The 17,599-nt window shown below is 40.0% G+C and overlaps 1 protein-coding gene across 1 annotated transcript in view; it reads left to right on the top strand.

Moving 5' to 3' along the window:
- The window catches only part of LOC145766369 (amyloid beta A4 precursor protein-binding family B member 1-interacting protein-like), a 31,963-nt gene extending 26,760 nt beyond the window's left edge, over positions 1 to 5,203 (top strand). Inside the window, exons 14-19 of the mRNA XM_082578066.1 lie at positions 1,632 to 1,774; positions 2,153 to 2,248; positions 2,517 to 2,580; positions 2,689 to 3,053; positions 3,381 to 3,481; positions 4,013 to 5,203. Of these exons, the coding sequence (XP_082434192.1) occupies positions 1,632 to 1,774; positions 2,153 to 2,248; positions 2,517 to 2,580; positions 2,689 to 3,053; positions 3,381 to 3,481; positions 4,013 to 4,064 (821 nt within the window). The 3' untranslated portion in view covers positions 4,065 to 5,203. The remainder of the gene's footprint in view (positions 1 to 1,631; positions 1,775 to 2,152; positions 2,249 to 2,516; positions 2,581 to 2,688; positions 3,054 to 3,380; positions 3,482 to 4,012) is intronic.
- Positions 5,204 to 17,599: the final 12,396 nt, after the last annotated feature.

Raw genomic sequence — 17,599 nt, 5'->3', positions numbered from 1 at the left:
AATCGCCGGCAGTAACAACTGTTGCGTGATCAGCTGATTGCTCGTCTTTTGTTACGAAGACTGTACAGTCGCACGCTTCGCTGCTCAGGCCCATTCTGGTGTTGAAAGCTCTGACAAAAGCACGCGCGCAATGGTGGTCAGACCGCAATGGGGCAAAATTTTATTGAAAATCGTTTTATGGTAGCAAGTTAAACACAAAGAACGTGGAAAATCGCCAAGTCAGGTTTTTCCTTTAGTATCCCTTTAAAGGGAAAACACAGAAACGCGTTGGATATCCATGCTTCTCTTTGAGTAGCATTGTCTTCCATTGAACCGCAATTGGATAAGCTGGTTGCAAATAAGCAAGCGCACACTTCGCATCAAAATTCGAAAGTCCATTAATAAAAGTGTTTTTTTTTTGTGTATTTGTTGCAAAAGTAATAATGACTTTGCTCTTGTCTCTTTTTCGCAAATTGACCGGGACGCCAAGAGATGGAAGGTGCTCAGCCGGTACACGGCATAAAAAAGTTTGAGTAGCATTGGTCTAGGAGATAGATTGAATGCCAGTGGTGGTTGCGAAGCGGCAGTGACTGCAAGAGTAAGATTTGGTTGAGTGAAATTCAGAGAGTGTCGAGAATTGTTATGTGGTAGATTTCCGTTGAAAATGAAAGAAAGAATTTATACTGGTTGCGTGAGATCTGGAATGCTGTACGGAAATGAGACATGTGCTTACGGGAAAACGAATTGGCGATTTTAAGAAGAACTGAGAGAGCGATGTGAGAGCAATGTGTGATGTGAAGCTGATGGACAAAAGAAATACCGAAGAACTTATGAACTTGATTGGGTTGAATGAGGATGTTGTTAAGTTGGCGAAAGCGAATGGAGTGAGGTGGTATGGGCATGTTTTGAGAAGGGATGAAGATGATGTTTTCAGAAGAGCACTGAAGTTGCAAGTGGAGGGTCGTAAAAAGCAAGAAAGACCCAAGAAAACGTGGAAAAGGCAAGTTGAAGAGGAAAGCAGCAAGGTGGGCTTGACAGGGCGCGTTAAACAGATGGATGTAGAGACAGGGTGTGAAGGCGATTGCGGCAATTTAAGGTGAATCCGGCCACCCTCGGTAATGGGGACATCATCGGATTAAAACTGAACTACTACACACTACACTACTGCGACGCCAACGAATGTCTCTCTGCCTAATGGCATTTTTCTATGCCACTCGGTCCTGAGGGTCGATCGAAACAGTAACCGCAGATCTTCCCGAATATTGTCGAGCCAACACTTCTTCGACGTCCATGGGAATAACTCTGGAGGATGTCCTAAGGACTTAATTTTTTGCCACACGACTTCTTCCATGCGTTGCACGTGGACATACCGACGCAGCCTTCTCCATCTCACGACACTTTCAAGCTGATTTATGAGCTGCACATTTACCGTAGTCGTGTAGATATCATTGGTTGAATTGCGTGTACATTCCCACAGATGTGTAGATGTGACATTGTTGCTTGACATGTTGGCGTAGATTTCCATCAGCATACTAACGAACTATGGCGATACAACGCTATCTATCGATCCCACGCCCTTATGTGGCTGTGCAACCCCTTCAACAGCCACGCCCCATTGAACCAACCTTGTCTAATTATTGTCTTCTCTCCAGACAACTTATCGCTTCGGTCTTCCGACTCTGGGGACAGCACCCGGCCCAGCACTCTCCCCCGGGGAAGGGGTGTCAAGAACATGTTCGAAGGGGCCTGGCAGCGGGCCCACCAGGCCGACAACACCGAGCGATCTTCAATTGAGGTAACCTTTGGCTGATACGTCATTCTTTCCTCTTTCAAAGTGTATCGTTTTTGTGGCGTAAGGCAACACTGCAATGGTCGTGACCAGATGTGTTTGTTCCTGTCGTCGGACCACTTGGCATGCGACAATTCAGCAAGTGCTTCAACTCAGCATGTACATTTCAGCTGCTGTCCGAGTCAGCAAATGAGATTTTCACTTAGCGTCGGACTTGATTGGTCATCCCTTACTAAACTGAATTTTCCGACTTGTGACAAAGACAGTGTCTCCTTGCTCAGTTTCATCACTTGGCTACTTCAGCAACTTGCTGAAATGTTGCTAGCTCAGTTGTCACTTGCTCAGTTCACAACTGCTGACTTGTAGGAGACTCGTTTCTTCCAGATGCTGAACATCGTCCGGCCAGGATTCAAATCGAGCACCAAGAAGTCGAACAATTGGTGGGACCTACGTGATGATGACGACAACACTTCGCATTCGGTGAGATGATGTATCTCTGACCTCATGGACAAATGATGGTTTGATTGGTATAATGTTTGATTTTGCGAAATTCTTTCATTGCTACAATGGTTGAACCACTCAGGGCTACCAGACGGAAAAATAAATGTCATTTACCATCTTTTTACGTTATTGTTTTGTTGAATGCAATTTGAAACTTCTGTTGGAAGTCATAGTTTCAATGATTCTTAAGAACAGACAAACTTAGTGGTATCATGGGGCAACACTGACTGACTTGCATGATCCACAGAACACAGCCGACAGCGATTCAACGTCCACGTCACGTTCTTTTGATGACCTTGCTTCTGGCACAAGTGAGCGCTATTGCTGCTGTTCTTGAAATGTTATTTCTACTTGCGTTATTTGATAATTTTATTTGTAATTGTGCGTTCAAAAGCTTTAATGACATTTTGTTGTTCTAGTTGGAAGCCACTTACTACCACCACCCAATGAAGACTCATTTCCCCTCCCTCCTCCGTCAAATACCGCATCCTATTCTTTTGAAGCAACAACATTTACGTCATTTGACGACCCCCTTCCTCCCCCTCCCCCTAGTGGCGTTGGATACATGATCCCCCCAAAGATCATAGCTGTTCCCTCACAACGTAACTACAACAATAGTAACAGTGCCCCTCCTGATGATATCCCCCTTCCCCCACCCCCACCTAGTGGCCCAGGGACCACTAATATTGCTCCACTTTCCTCGTACTACATCAGCAACAACGGAGCAGAAAAATTCTCCAAGGATGAGTTTCCTCCTCCTCCGCCATACCTCCTCGACCTTAAGGTGAGACTCCTGGACAGGTGCATCCCTCCAACATGGTACCACAGGTATCTTGAGCACAGCCTGTGTTGCGGTTTCGTAGGTTGCGTTCTCTGACACTCAGTTGCGACAGCTTTCGGACAGCGATGAAGAGCGTACTGGTTCAACGCCCGCCCTAAGTGAACACAAGGCACATCGATACTGATGCGACTTACGTTAATCGCAGTTGAAATGTATGGACATTGTTCAAACTAGACCAAACAGAATCTGACTACATGCCCAACGCTAAACCAACTAACCCCCCACTCGTCCTCGGGTGTCCTTGGACTTATTGTTGATTTTTTCCTTCAGGAGTCGATTGATGCGGTGACAGACGACAAGAAGAAGTCCGACCCTCCTCCTCCTAAAGCTAACAAGCTGATCAACTACATAAGGAAGCAGACTCTTAGCAGGTATCAACCCATGTAACGGTAGCTGCCTCATCACTCATCATCTCAGCTTTTCAATCTAAATAATTAAGTGATCATGGAGATGAGAGTTTAATAGAAGCCCCGTTCAATTATACAGGTAGGGTTGTTCTATGCACAGTCAATTCTGAATGCTTGTATGTTCGTCCATATTCAACACAACCAACTCTGTCATTGTCTTTGAAACGACCACTGATTGTTTGCTGATGGTAGTCACGAAGGGCAACAATGATGCAAACAACGTCGTCCTCAATCAATAATGTTGGCGGCCTACGCAGTGAATGAATGGTTCTGTATTAGATTTATCACATCTGTCCAAAAGCATTGTCATTCAAATAAACCACAGAAGGAGTTGGGTCATTTTAAATCCGCTCATCCGAAGCATTATTGGCTAGATTAGCAGACAATGAACAAGACACCATGTGACCAAAGCTGTGAAAAACTTTCACAGGAAGAGCTCGCTCGCAGGAGGCAGTCACTTGTCATGATTTGCAAAACGTGCGTTTCTTGTTTCAGGAAGAAGAGCGGAAAGCGAAAAGTTCCTCCACCTCCTCGGAGAAAGCGCTAAGGATGTCGCTGTGACGTCATAACGGTTACGTCTTTGAGCGAGGTGTCGTGGATACCACAGAAGACCTACGTTAGATCCCTATCAGCCCAGGCGCGTGCCTCATCATGCTTTTAGATGAAATGATCGACAGAGAAAGCGTGAACACCACGTTAATTACTATAATTGCTAAGTTTCCTGATCAAAGTGAATCTCTCCACAGTTTCCACGTTCGTGCTTACATAAAATGCAATACATCTTGTTTCTTTTCAGTTCATATTTTGTAGCTTCGATGCTAACGTTGCATTATGTTGTTGCCACTGTCATCATCATCATGCGTCACCACTTGTGTGCACTGTGCATGACTCATGCGGCCCTTGTTCATGCCGCACCCGATGCATGGTGATGTCATAACCTTCATTGCGTCGGCCTGATGACGTTGTTTTCTACTGTTACGTCATGAAGAAACGCTGCAATTCCAGTGATCATTGAAATTACTCTTAAAATTTACTTGAATATAACGACATGAGCCATTGAACAGATGTTGGAATGATGACGCCTCTCCTGCGCTCTTGCTCTTTTTAACGGGGAGCGATGAATGGTGCGGGAGCTACAACCCAATCGTGTGTTTGTTGCCAACTTTGCGCTTGTACACCGATAGCATCTAGTACCGACTGCCCTCGCCCTGGTTGCTGTCTTGTTCTGCTTTGTGTTGTTGCAAAGTGAAACTTTGCGGAATTGAACGATGACGTCATATGCTGACATGTGGAAGCTTCCTATTGAGAAGCAGGTGACGTTGTTGTGGCGTTACCAGCGTCACATTTCAAGCGCCGCTGTTGACGAAATCGAAGACATGTGGCTCTGTACACTATCCCCTGCCGGCGGCGTGGAACGCGGTGTTGCCCGTAACTACGCCGTCAGGTGATGCTTTTTGCATTTTTTTATCATGCGTTGTTGATGTCATCGAAGTTCGAAGAATTCCAAGCGAAATAGTTTACTTTCTGCGGTTTCCTAATTTGTTGTTGGTGCTCCCATCTCATCGTTTCTAAAGGAATGCCTACTTGAACCCGCCATCTCACCTGGAGCGGATGGGATGACTGCCTGGTGCTCACTGCTTGACCACGCAAATGTCAAACTTTTGTTTTCAATAAAATGCTCGCTTTAGAAAAACCTTTTTTGGAATGATCTTTTAGGCTACCTCCAGAACAGTGGATTGGCTCGCTTTCCAACTATGCGATTCTGGTTTGACTCCCGGTCTTAGCTGGGTCTTAAAAAACACCCGTCGCCTCTACCCAGATTGCAGTAAATTCTTGAAAGACGGCCAAGAGAACGGAACTGGCCACCCTTCTCGTTATTGCTGAAAGCTTAGTACAATGGCCTAAGGCGGAAGAGGTGAATCGGCCATATTTTAGAATAACGTGTCTAAAATTGCACAAATGTCAGATAGTGAGCTGAAATTTCCCTGATGTGTTAAAAATACATTTGTGTATTAAAGGATGTGATACCATAACTGATAAGAGCAAGATTGAGAATTATTCTAGTTGAAAGATTTGTAGCCTATTAACATATCTGCAAACAAAAGACCTTTGGAGGTGAATTGGCCAATAAGGTTGGTTGACCAGACAAAGTAGCCTACAAAATGTTTTTCGTAATTTAACAAAATTTTACAGTAAGTTACATTAGTTTACATCATTTAAATGTCATAAAAACACTACAAGTGATGAAAACCCTTAAGAAACAACCTCAATCGTCTTTGCAATATTGTTGTTATTATATTAACCACAATCGATGCCAAAACAAGTTTCACATGCCCGAAGCCATAGCATCTTTTCACATATAAGCTACGTGGGCAATTGCCCACCTAGTCCCTTCGCTTGCCCCCCTAGTTTAAGACTAGGTGGGCAATTTTTAAGACTTAATTTTTCTTTAAATTTGATCCTAGTTTTATCTTAAAACAGCAAATCTGTAGTTTTTTTTCTACATTCTTATGGAACACTTCATAGTCCGGCAGCCCGTGACGTTTTTGTAACATCATAAGGTACAAAAGGTTTGAGTGTTTTATCAACCTTGCCCCACTGTGGAATGTTCAGAAACCCACATCCGAGGTTTCACTGCTGGGGCGTTTGGGGGCTACGGCCCGGTGAAAAACCCATTTTGGGGGTCAAAAAACATCATAAGGTACAAGAACAAAACCTACGCCAGAGTTTATGCCTTCACTTGTAGACTTTGGAACAAGTCGATCTGGGTGCCCCAGGTGGGGCATTCCCGAATAAGGGGCCCCCAAAGTTGGGGCAAAATACGTAAAAATAACATCATAAGGTACAAAGATGGAACTTATTTCATCAGTTAGGGCATGTTCCACTAAGTACGAAACAACTTTTCTTATGGCCCCAAGGTGGGGCTTAACCTTATTTTGGGGGTATAACCCCTAAAATTCACAAAATTAACATCATAAGGTACATGGATAAAACCAAGCGTAGGTGATAGTACCTCACTTACGGACTTCAGAACATTAAAATTTGGTCGCCCCAGGTGGGGCATTCCCAAATAAGGGGCCCCCAAAGTTGGGGCAAAATACGTAAAAATAACATCATAAGGTACAAAGATGGAACTTGCATCATCAGTTAGGGCATGTTCCACTGAGTTCGAAACAACTTTTCTTATGGCCCCAAGGTGGGGCTTAACCTCATTTTGGGAGTATAATCCCTAAAATTAACATCATAAGGTACATGAATGAAACCAAGTGTAGGTGATAGTACCTCACTTACGGATTTCAGAACATTCAAATTTGGTCGCCCCAGGTGGGGCATTCCTAAATAAGGAGCTCCCAAAGTTGGATCAAAATACGTAGCCTACCGGTAAAAATAACATGATAAGGTGCAAAGATGGAACTTGTATCATCAGTTGGGGCATGTTCCACTGAGTTTGAAACAACTTTTCTTATGGCTCTAAGGTGGGGCTTAACCTCATTTTGGGGTATAACCCCTAAAATTCACAAAATTAACATCATAAGGTATAAAACCAAGTGTCTCTCGTATATATTTCAAAACGCCTGCAAATATTTTGGAAAATCAACGAAGCATGTAAGATATAATATCTACACAGCATAACATTTGCTTATTAGGTTAAAATTTATCACTATGAAAATACATATTGTACGCAGGGGTGGATTGGCGGCTAATCGTTAGCCTTCTGGGAATTCGAGAACGTTCCCGGTTGGCCGGTCAGAGGGTCACTGTCCTGTTTTATGTGCAAAAGAAAATTTTATTTGAAATATAATAGTCGTAGCGCTATATCCTTATTCTTTGTTTGAATAACACTGACAATGATTGAAGTTACAAATCGAAGCTTGCTATACAAATACGTACAATGTCTAACTTTATAGCCTACATCATATTACCGGTTCCAAGACTTTTTCTGAAATGAAATAAATTGTTTGTGAAACGAGCATTTTTATGCTAAATCTATTTTGATAGAAGTGGACCGTTATTATTTTTAAATTTCCGGGCTAATTCAATTTGCTAATCCGCCCCTGATTGTACGTAGGCCTACCTACATTTAAGTTTCTCTCAGACTAAACACTGAACAGAAACAAATCACATTATGTGGTCTCATTTAAACAACTGAGAGCACTTCTCGAATAACATGTGATTTGTGCTAAAAGAAATGGAAAAATTGCTCGCTACAAAATAACGAAACCTGGAACGGCGTGCGAAAGAAACGTTAAATTATACACTAGTAGAACGAAAAGATGCACATTAAACTATTTAAAAACGTATGCCCTGTTCATCAAGTCAAAGGGCTTCTTGAAAAAGCATGCCTCCTGCATAATCTCTCTCGGGTAGGCTATGCATCATTGGCCCCGGTTTGCAGCCATGTGAAAAGATCAATCCTGACACTTTGTTCTATGTGGTTTCGTGAGTTCTGGTGGTAACCGTAAAATTAATACAAGTTCAAATCATACTCTATCCCCATGTTTACAAGAATAAAAGTAAAAAGTTGCTTATGTAGGCTATAGCCTACAGTTTATTTATGCTTGAGGTGGAGAAAGGCAAAAACATCTATTCATTAAGGGTCTGCAGGTTCGTTGTCAGAAAAGTCGCATTCATCCGTTTCTGTTGTTTCATCATCTGATTCTGTTCCGTCTTGGTCCAAACCCTTCTCACTTTGCAGAACGTTGTCCAGCGTGGACGGAACTGGATCTCCGTGAAACCAAACCAGTGAATTTACCATCTTCCAAACGCCAGCCGCTTTCAACTGGTTTCTGGAAAAAGCTTCCTTTTTCAGCAGCATGATTCCAAATGCCACAATTGTAATTCGCTCTGAGTATTTTCTGATGGAGCACAGTTTTGCACGGGGGAAAGTTGCTTCCATCTGAACCTTTCAGTCGTCGCAATGGATTGGAACCTTTCGGTTTGTATGTCTCAATGAATTTTTTAAATCGTAATTCATCAACGCAATGACCACTTTTACATCCATACATCTGGCACACAAATTTTTCAATGCCTTTTTCATTGTTTTCATCAAGATTTTTCAAATATCCCAAAGCAGCAAAGGCATGTTGAGCATGCACATTTTTCTTCAATATATTAAGGGGTCGAGCCTTCCCTTTACCCGAAAAAGCAGCTGTATGATCACAGCCTGTAAAGCAATGAAAACCGGGAAGCGACCGAAGCATGTCTGGAGATAAAGTACTGCCAAGCTTTGATACATCAATATATCTCAAAGTGTTGTTTGTCTTTACACCAACTTCCATCCGTATGTTACGTTTTTTTGTACAAACGACAAATTTCCCAACAATATAATCAGAACATTCGTGTCATTAGAGCGAACTACCACATTTTTCACATCTTGGCATGCGGTGACGATGTGGTACATTAGGCACGTATCTGCTTCTTCGTGGTAGCATAACAAGGACTTCTCTTCACCACACAACATTTTTTCACCATCTTTTCGATAAACATAACATTTTTCATCAAGTGTAGCATAAAAGAACCTTAAATCGAGGAAGCTGGAATACTCATCTGATTTTCAAGAATTAACAAGAAAATGCACCAATGCTTGCTTGAAGTTGTCATTCCTCATTGCGGCTGCCAAATTAGCAGGTCGTTTTATGGCCTCTCCTTCGATGACGTATTGCTGATCGCGAAAGCCATGAATTGCTCGCCGATCTCGCTCGGCATCTTTCATGGACGGCGATACAGTTCTATCGAAAACAACGTGTACTGTTTTCCCACTGTGTCTGCACAATTTCTTCAAAGTCGTCTTTGCAACACCTCCGAACGTCATCGGCAAATCTCCAAGAGTGTGAAGAAGAAACATACCATCGATTTCAAAAGTCTTCAAAAGCATTGACTTTTGGGTTTATTTTATCGTTGCATCCATATGGCACAAAGACAGTTTTACTGGTGTGAGGGGGTAAGACAGCATCAATTCCACGTCTACCTTGTGATCTACTGCTAAACATAAGTTAGAAGCCTTCCCATCAAATTGCGTTCCATTCTCAACTGAGAATATTTACCTTCGCGGGTTATGCTTTTCACAACGGCAGCTTCAGAAGCAAAGTTGCAGATTTTGTTTCTACGTGTTGGCTTGTTGGAGGTGCTAGCGTCCAGGTGGCATTGACTTATAAATTTGTTTCTATCTTCAGTTCCTTTTTAAAAAACATTCAAAAGAAAATTTGAAGTGGCAGGAGCGACTGCTTTTCCTGTGCTAATATTGAATAGAAAGAATACATCGAAGCTTGCACTAAATGGATTAACTGTACTTATTTTTTGCATTAGTTTATCCAAATGTCTGCGGTCTCTATCGATGCTTGAAGGACGAAGGTCAAATGATGCTTCCTCTGCTGATGTCATCCCCAGATCTTCATAGAAGTGATGAAGGATCGATCGGCTCATAAACTGGGTAAGTGCCCATCTCTGTCTGGCACCAATTGAATTGGTAAAAGACGTAATCCCAGTGAGTCGATTGGTGGATTCTGCATTGATTGTTTGCTCCAAAGTTTGATCAACAGCACATCCGCAGAAGTTTATTTGAGTTTATTTTACGGACAAGATGCCTTATTCAAACAGATCACTTATTCCAAGGTGAGTTTCTTCCATTTTTAGCATGTTATCCTGCAGTCGCAAAATCCATCTTGCACAATTTGGTTGGTTAAAAATGAAGAACACGCTTGACATCTCTCCTATGCAGTGCACAAACAACTGATGATTTGCAGAATGAATGCTCCGAGCAAAGAGGAGGTACGTCTTGACAAGTTTTAAGTATCCATACCAGTACTGGGCAGTCTTGCCATTTTCTCCTGTTTCGGTTTTCCTTTAAAATTCTTGGTAGGAACTCAAAAAGTCTTTAACATCGTCATCCAAAAGCCAATCGTTGACTTGGATGGACGAATACATAAACGACGTAGTTCTTCGTCCAGATTTTCAGGAGCAGGGCATTGTAACAAGAATTGATTAAAATGCAAGATTTCTAATGCTGTTCCGAAAAGAACGTGTATTCGTTTGCACTTATTGTAATGAGTACCACGCAGAAATCCGTTAAGGGATCCTTCGGCAAGAATACCAGCTTCTGTTAGGATGTATGGACCACCTGAACCATCCAAGTACTTACCCATAGCTTTAAAGGACGCCATGCAAATGTAGAAACCACCCAGTAATATGAACAAGCGGTCACATTTCGGACTTTCTTGCTCTTGAATGGTGAGGGCATGTTTTGCAATGGCCAGATCGTATGTAACACACAGGTACTCTTGCTACCACATGTACGTATGCTACTGTACACTACAGTCTTCAACCGGTGAAATATTAAATTATAGTTGCTTATTAAGGAATTATGACTTTCGCACCCGGTATCAGTCTTTGTGCTAGGAAAAATCCTCAGGTGAAGCAAAAAAATTTTTGACGTTTTGCAAACACTTGGTTCCATCCAAATAGGCTACAACCTTGAATTTGGGGTTGTATATCCTAAAATGAGGTTAAGCCCCACCTTGGAGCCACAAGAAAAGTTTTTTCGAACTCGGGGGAACGCGTCCTAACTGATGATAAAAGTTCCATCTTTGCACCTTATCATGTTATTTTTACGTATTTTGTCCCAGCTTTGGGGCTCCTTATTCGGGAATGCCCCACCTGGGGCGACCAAATTTTAATGTTCTGAAATCCGTAAGTGAGGTACTATCACCTACACTTGGTTTCATCCATGTACCTTATGATGTTAATTTTGTGAATTTTAGGGATTATACCCCCAAAATGAGGTTAAGCCCCACCTTGGGGCCATAAGAAAAGTTGTTTCGTACTCAGTGGAACATGCCCTAACTGATGAAATAAGTTCCATCTTTGTACCTTATGATGTTATTTTTACGTATTTTGCCCCAACTTTGGGGGCCTCTTATTCGAGAATGCCCCACCTGGGGCGACCAAATTTTAATGCTCTGAAGTCCGTAAGTGAGGTACTATCACCTACACTTGGTTTTATCCATGTACCTTATGATGTTAATTTTTTGAATTTATGGGTTAATACCCCCAAAATAAGGTTAAGCCCCACCTTGAGGCCATAAAAAAAGTTGTTTCGTACTCAGTGGAACATGCCCTAACTGATGAAATAAGTTCCATCTTTGTACCTTATGATGTTATTTTTACGTATTTTGCCCCAACTTTGGGGGCCCCTTATTCGGGAATGCCCCACCTGGGGCACCCAGATCGACTTGTTCCAAAGTCTACAAGTGAAGGCATAAACTCTGGCGTAGGTTTTGTTCTTGTACCTTATGATGTTTTTTTGACCCCCAAAATGGTTTTTTTACCGGGCCGTAGCTCCCAAACGCCACAGCAGTGAAACCTCGGATGTGGGTTTCTGAACATCCCACAGTGGGGCAAGGTTGATAAAACACTCAAACTTTTTGTACCTTATGATGTTACAAAAACGTCACGGGCTGCCGAACTATCACTTGTGCTATGTATCAGCGCTACCGAACGTGGGAATTTGTTGTATTTCATTGCAGTTATTTTTATATATTTATGCTATAGCAACATAGGGTGGCATCACTAGATGCCTACATCATTTTTTAGGAACGAAACCTGCCTGCCAACGCAACTACTTCGTGATTCTCACAGAGAGAGAGAGAGAGAGAAACCTTTTATTTTGTCTGTTGCGAGAAAAGTATACGGTACAAAATATAGACAATGCAAATAAAATAGCACCATAACTAGAATCTACAACAGACAGGAAGCAGCGAAAGACTATATTAGTCATCGAGTCAGCTGCTTCCCGTGTTTTTAATGTGACAAATGTCAAACATCGGCATTACGTTGAAACCAAGATATGCGTTAAAACAGGATAAGCTTAAGTTCCGTAAAAGATGAAAACAAAAAGTTGTTTACTGCTGCGACAGTCAAGTGAATTCCTGTGATTTTATTCAAATATCAAAAAATATCATGCCCTACAAAAGTAGTAAGTTATGAGAAAAAAAAACAAAAAACTATGCATAAACAACAACTTCTAACTGCTAGCATAAAAGATGAAACAGAAACACTAAAAGTAGGCCTAATCATAGTATATAACTTTAAACCTTAACAAAATCAGTCAGTTTATAGGCCGACTTGAATACAGTTAATAAGATGACAGCCGTTAATAAATAGTAATTAGCACCAGTTTGTGAGTAGTAGGCCTAGGTCTACGTAGTATCAACAATGTTCAATCCGAAAAATTTGCGATAACACTCGTCAATGTTGTGGCAATAAAAACAGTCACAGACAAAGTTTTTTCATATAATAAATTTTACATTTTTTTGTGAAAGTTTTTATACTCGTAGCCCCTACTACTTCTGAAGGTAAATCATTCCATATTTTTGGGCCTAAGAATTTCAAACTGCCTTGGCCTTTTCTTGAGCTGACACTACGTAAGTGAAAGTTATTTTTTTGAGAAGCTCTCGTGCCATGGCAATGTACTTCAGTAATTTCCTTAAAGTAAGGTTCAAAGTAGCTTGGCAATAGCATATTTTTAAATTTAAAGACAAATTTAGAAATTTCTAATTGATGCAAGTTAGTGATGGGAAGTATGTCAAGATCTTGGTACAATAGTGAAAGTTTTGCTCTTCTGTTGCTAAAGGTTATTGTGCGAATGATTCGATTTTGCATTGTCGAAATTTTCTTGAGCAGTTTTTGTGTGCTTGAACCCCAGCATAAAATGCCATATTGTATTATTGAGCGTGCAAGAGCATAGTACAGCGTTAACATGCTTTGTTTGTTTGTGTAGTTTCTAATTTTATAAAATATTCCAGATATTTTTGCCAATCTCCCAGATAGATCTTCAATGTGATAATTCCAACTCAGTTTGTCATCAAGAAATATGCCAAGATATTTGATGTTGTTTGTTTTTTGAATTTTTGTGTTGTTTAAGACTACATTTAGTTTTGAAGTTGACCCTCCTTTTCGTTCAAGTAACATGTAAAATGTCTTGGAGTAGTTGATACATAATTTGTTTGCATTGAACCAATCAGTGATACGCTGCATCTCAATTTCAGTGTTTTGCTGCAATTGCAAAATAGATGTTGCTGAAGTAAAAAAAACAGTGTCATCAGCAAATAGCTGAGAATCGAAAGTTGTTATCAGAGGCAAATCATTTATGTAAAGCAGAAAAAGCAATGGTCCAAGTATAGATCCTTGAGGAACACCACATGTGATATTTTCATGCTTTGATTTGAAGCCATCAGCAGAAACATATTGTTGGCGGTTGTGTAAGTAAGATTTTATAAGGCCTCCCATTAAACCTCTCAGGCCATAAAAAATTCACAGCTTTTACCATTAATGACTTATAGACCCAGGAAGCCAACTTGAGAGTGTAACCCTACCCCTATGTCATCAACACAACAAACAGTGTAGGCTACCAGCTTCATTTTTGTAATCAAATATCGATTTCGCTTTTAAAGCATCTTCAGTTTGATATTGTCAAAAGCAAAATAATAATAAAAAATTCTTCAAAGGGTAAAAGTTTAGATATTATGACGTAACAATGCATGTTGCGCCACCATGGAAACAATGAAACAAATTATATGATCTATTACTACGTAATTACTAATGAAGAAATGTAAAATTAAATAGCATGAAAACCAAAAGAGTCTACAACTTTTATGAAATGAAGTAAAAGATAACTAATAAGTTTCTACACTGTACATTCGATATTCAAGAAATTGACAAAATTAATGGATGCTCCAAAACAATTACGCAGGCAAATAATAATAAAACAACTAACTAATCAATGAATTCGAAATTAATGGTTGTCTATTAGGGTGCCACAGGCGCCCCTCAAAAATTAAAATTGCGTCCGATACACCTGAACTTTTTTTTATATGTGACACTTAGTAAAAAAAGCATGTGTGAGAAATTTCAATAAGTTTTGATAAAATTTGGACGTGCAGATTAGGTTTAAAGTTGTTAAAGGTAAATTTTCACAATTTCAATAGTAAAACCCTCTCTAGATCATCAAAACTCAGACATTTCTTCTCAGTTACGGAGTATTTGAACTTCGAACACTTTCTGGTGAACTTACTTACTAATTTACAATCGTACAGACCATGTGTCAATTGTATATGTTCAACAATTTATGAAAAATGCCTAAAAATATGAGGTTTTATGCATTATAAAAAAGGATCCATGTAAAGAAAATGCCTATTGAGATGAAATTACTACAGCATTTGAAGAATCAAAAGTAGGCTACATTCATTAACTAATCGTTTTTGTTTATTGAAAACTTTTTGGTCTTTGAAGATCAAAATCTCAGCTATGTTTGTACGGAACTTGGACTCAAAAACAAAAATTTGGATCTTTACACACTAAACATAGTCAGTAAAAACGTAACACAGAAAGATAAACACAAAGCACAATGCTTAGAGTCCAGACATCCACTACTTAACAACAAAATCACAATAGCGTAAAATTTATGGAGGCCTACATTTATTTTAACGCTTGCAATAATAGTGAAATGGTAAGGTAAAATGGCAATTAATAACACACAACTATCTAGTATCTAATTACAAAGTAAAATGCAGCATAATAGGCTACTGGTATGCTATGACAGGCTGCAAATAATGCTGATTGCAATGTTATGTAAGCTGACAACACTTTATGGACTTATAGCCTACAGTCAGTACTTTGACAATTACATGGTTAAAAACCATGTGCCCTCAGACTGTAGTTGTCGAGTACGTTGATTAGGTAATACCTTCCTCGCATTTTTGACTACTTGGAGAATGTTTTGGTAGCGTTCTTCAAGGTTTGAAGTTGACAAGAAGTCATGGGCCAACTTGACGCCTCGCTCAGCGGCATCATTAACGACTCTGAAAGCATCAACTTTCTTTTTCGCCTCAACATATGTAAACCACCATGGTACATAGAAATAAACTGTAAATTGTAGAAACCTCTTTAACTTTTCGAGTTGAGATGCTTTCATGATGGCATTTTTTTGGGGCAATTTATGAATTTCGTCTTGTAAGAGCACAATTTTCAGTGAATATATAAGTTTGCTCATCCACCTGGCTCTGTGTAATGCACCAGGTCTTTGGAGAGACACATCCTTACTGGTAGGTGGCTCAAGTTTAAGTACAATTGATACAAAGTCAAAAGTTCTAATTAGTCGCTTCTTAAAAATTTGGATGATTCTGGATGGAGCTTCATCTGATTTATCAGCTCAGACAATTCTTCCCGCTTGCTGGCAAGCACATCAATTTCCTCGTGCGATTTTGATGTATGAAAACAACCTGATGCGCTATCAGAAAGAGTTTGAAAATTGCTTTTAAAGCGTTGAAATATGGAAATGTTGGGTCCACTGCTGCTTTCTATTTTGAGTTCTTCCCAAACATGCGTCAGTATTATCTCCCCAATATGATGCCTGCATGCTGCCCAAAGTAGGCCTTTTCCAAGATGATCTTGTATTTGGATACAGGCAGTGCTGTATTTGAGGGTATACGGCGGTATACGCAGTATACTCTCTGCTTTTTCGAGCAATTATGGTATACCCTCTGGTTTTCCAAAGAGAGTGCATATGCTATCCTTACTGATTCTTGACAACTACTAACTAACTACTTAACCATTTGAGGACCAACGGTACCTGGGTGTACCATGAACTTAATTCCGTACTCGTATAACTTTGATGTTGATAATTCATGTTATGGTAGAATAAAGACTATTTTGTAAGTTGTGTATTATTTATCATTTTGGAAAATCTGACAGTATACCCTGTGCTTTTTTTACGAATACAGCACTGGATACAGGCCGCAGTTTTGTGGCCCGTATTGCTACTTGTGGTGTCAAACACCATTGCAGCAAGACATGCAGTACAGTTCCAATTGTTTAACAATTCCATGCTTGCATTGGCTATTTGCTTTCCGTTTGAATCGGATGTTTGTGCAGGCAAATAAGGAACACCAAGCAGTTTTGAGCCTCCAATACCTAATATAATATCGGAAGCCTTTATTCCAAGACCCTGGGTGAGGTCAAGCCAGCTATGTTGATTCAATGTTGTAAGATGGTGAATCAATGTAACAGGCGCGGAGCTGTCATGCTTGACCTCAATTGAGATCTTGACATACTGGCACTGGTCTCCTAACCTAATTCTTCAATTTACCTTGTTTCAATGTGGAGAAAAAGATGAGAAATAGCAAAAAAACTGATGTTCAAACTAGGGAAATCCCCTTATTTCACTGTATTTCAGTTTAGACTTTCGTTTTCAATCTGCACATCCAATTTTTGTCCAATCTCAATCAAACTTTGCAAAGTGCCTTAATATGTGAAATGTCACACCCGAAAAAAAGTTCAGGTGATTTCGGCCACATGAGGGCGCCTGTGGCACCCTATTGTCTATGCATAGTGGTATTATTGAGATTAAGCTAAAAAATTAACCAGAGCAATTTTATGAAGTGCACAGCAAACAAATGTGCTATAGTAGGCCTACAAGTGTTTTTCATTTAAATTTAGGCAAAAACATTTTTTGAGTATTTATTTTGGCATCTAACAATTGATACCAGAATTCTTCTTTTTGGTCAAGTTTTATTGGGTTTGGTTCTTCCACAAACGTGACTTCAAAACAGTCTGATAATTGAAGATTTCTTAGTGAAGTATAAGTATGTATTTTTTGGTAATGTTGTAATAGGGCCATTTTGTCTGATGAGTTTCCGCAGTTACATGAATTCCAAATGGAACGATGTTTGTTCCAACGTGAAGAAAATGAATTTTTTGTTTCTTCAACATACTGCTCTTTGCAAATTTTGCAAGTAGCTACGTAAATTCCAAACCTCTTACATGTCAAATTCTGTTTAAGACGAAAAAGTTTTCCTGATTGCGATGTAAGACTGGTAAGACCATAGATATCTTACATATAGATATGCAACTCAGTGGTGCGTAACGATGTTTGAATGCTAACAGCGTACGTAGCTATGGCTGTATGCATTTACTTCAAACTTGGCACAGCAAAACAACTTTATTTTTAATATTTTTTTTTGGTTTTTGTTTAAATAAAACTTTCTTCGTTTTCAAGTTGATATGCTTGTATGGATTGCTTGTGATGAC

Source organism: Aplidium turbinatum, chromosome 3 (assembly GCF_918807975.1).
Source record: "Aplidium turbinatum chromosome 3, kaAplTurb1.1, whole genome shotgun sequence".
NCBI lineage: Eukaryota > Metazoa > Chordata > Ascidiacea > Aplousobranchia > Polyclinidae > Aplidium > Aplidium turbinatum.
Note: the sequence above shows the minus strand (reverse complement) of the source record. Positions and strands in the feature narration are given on the sequence as shown.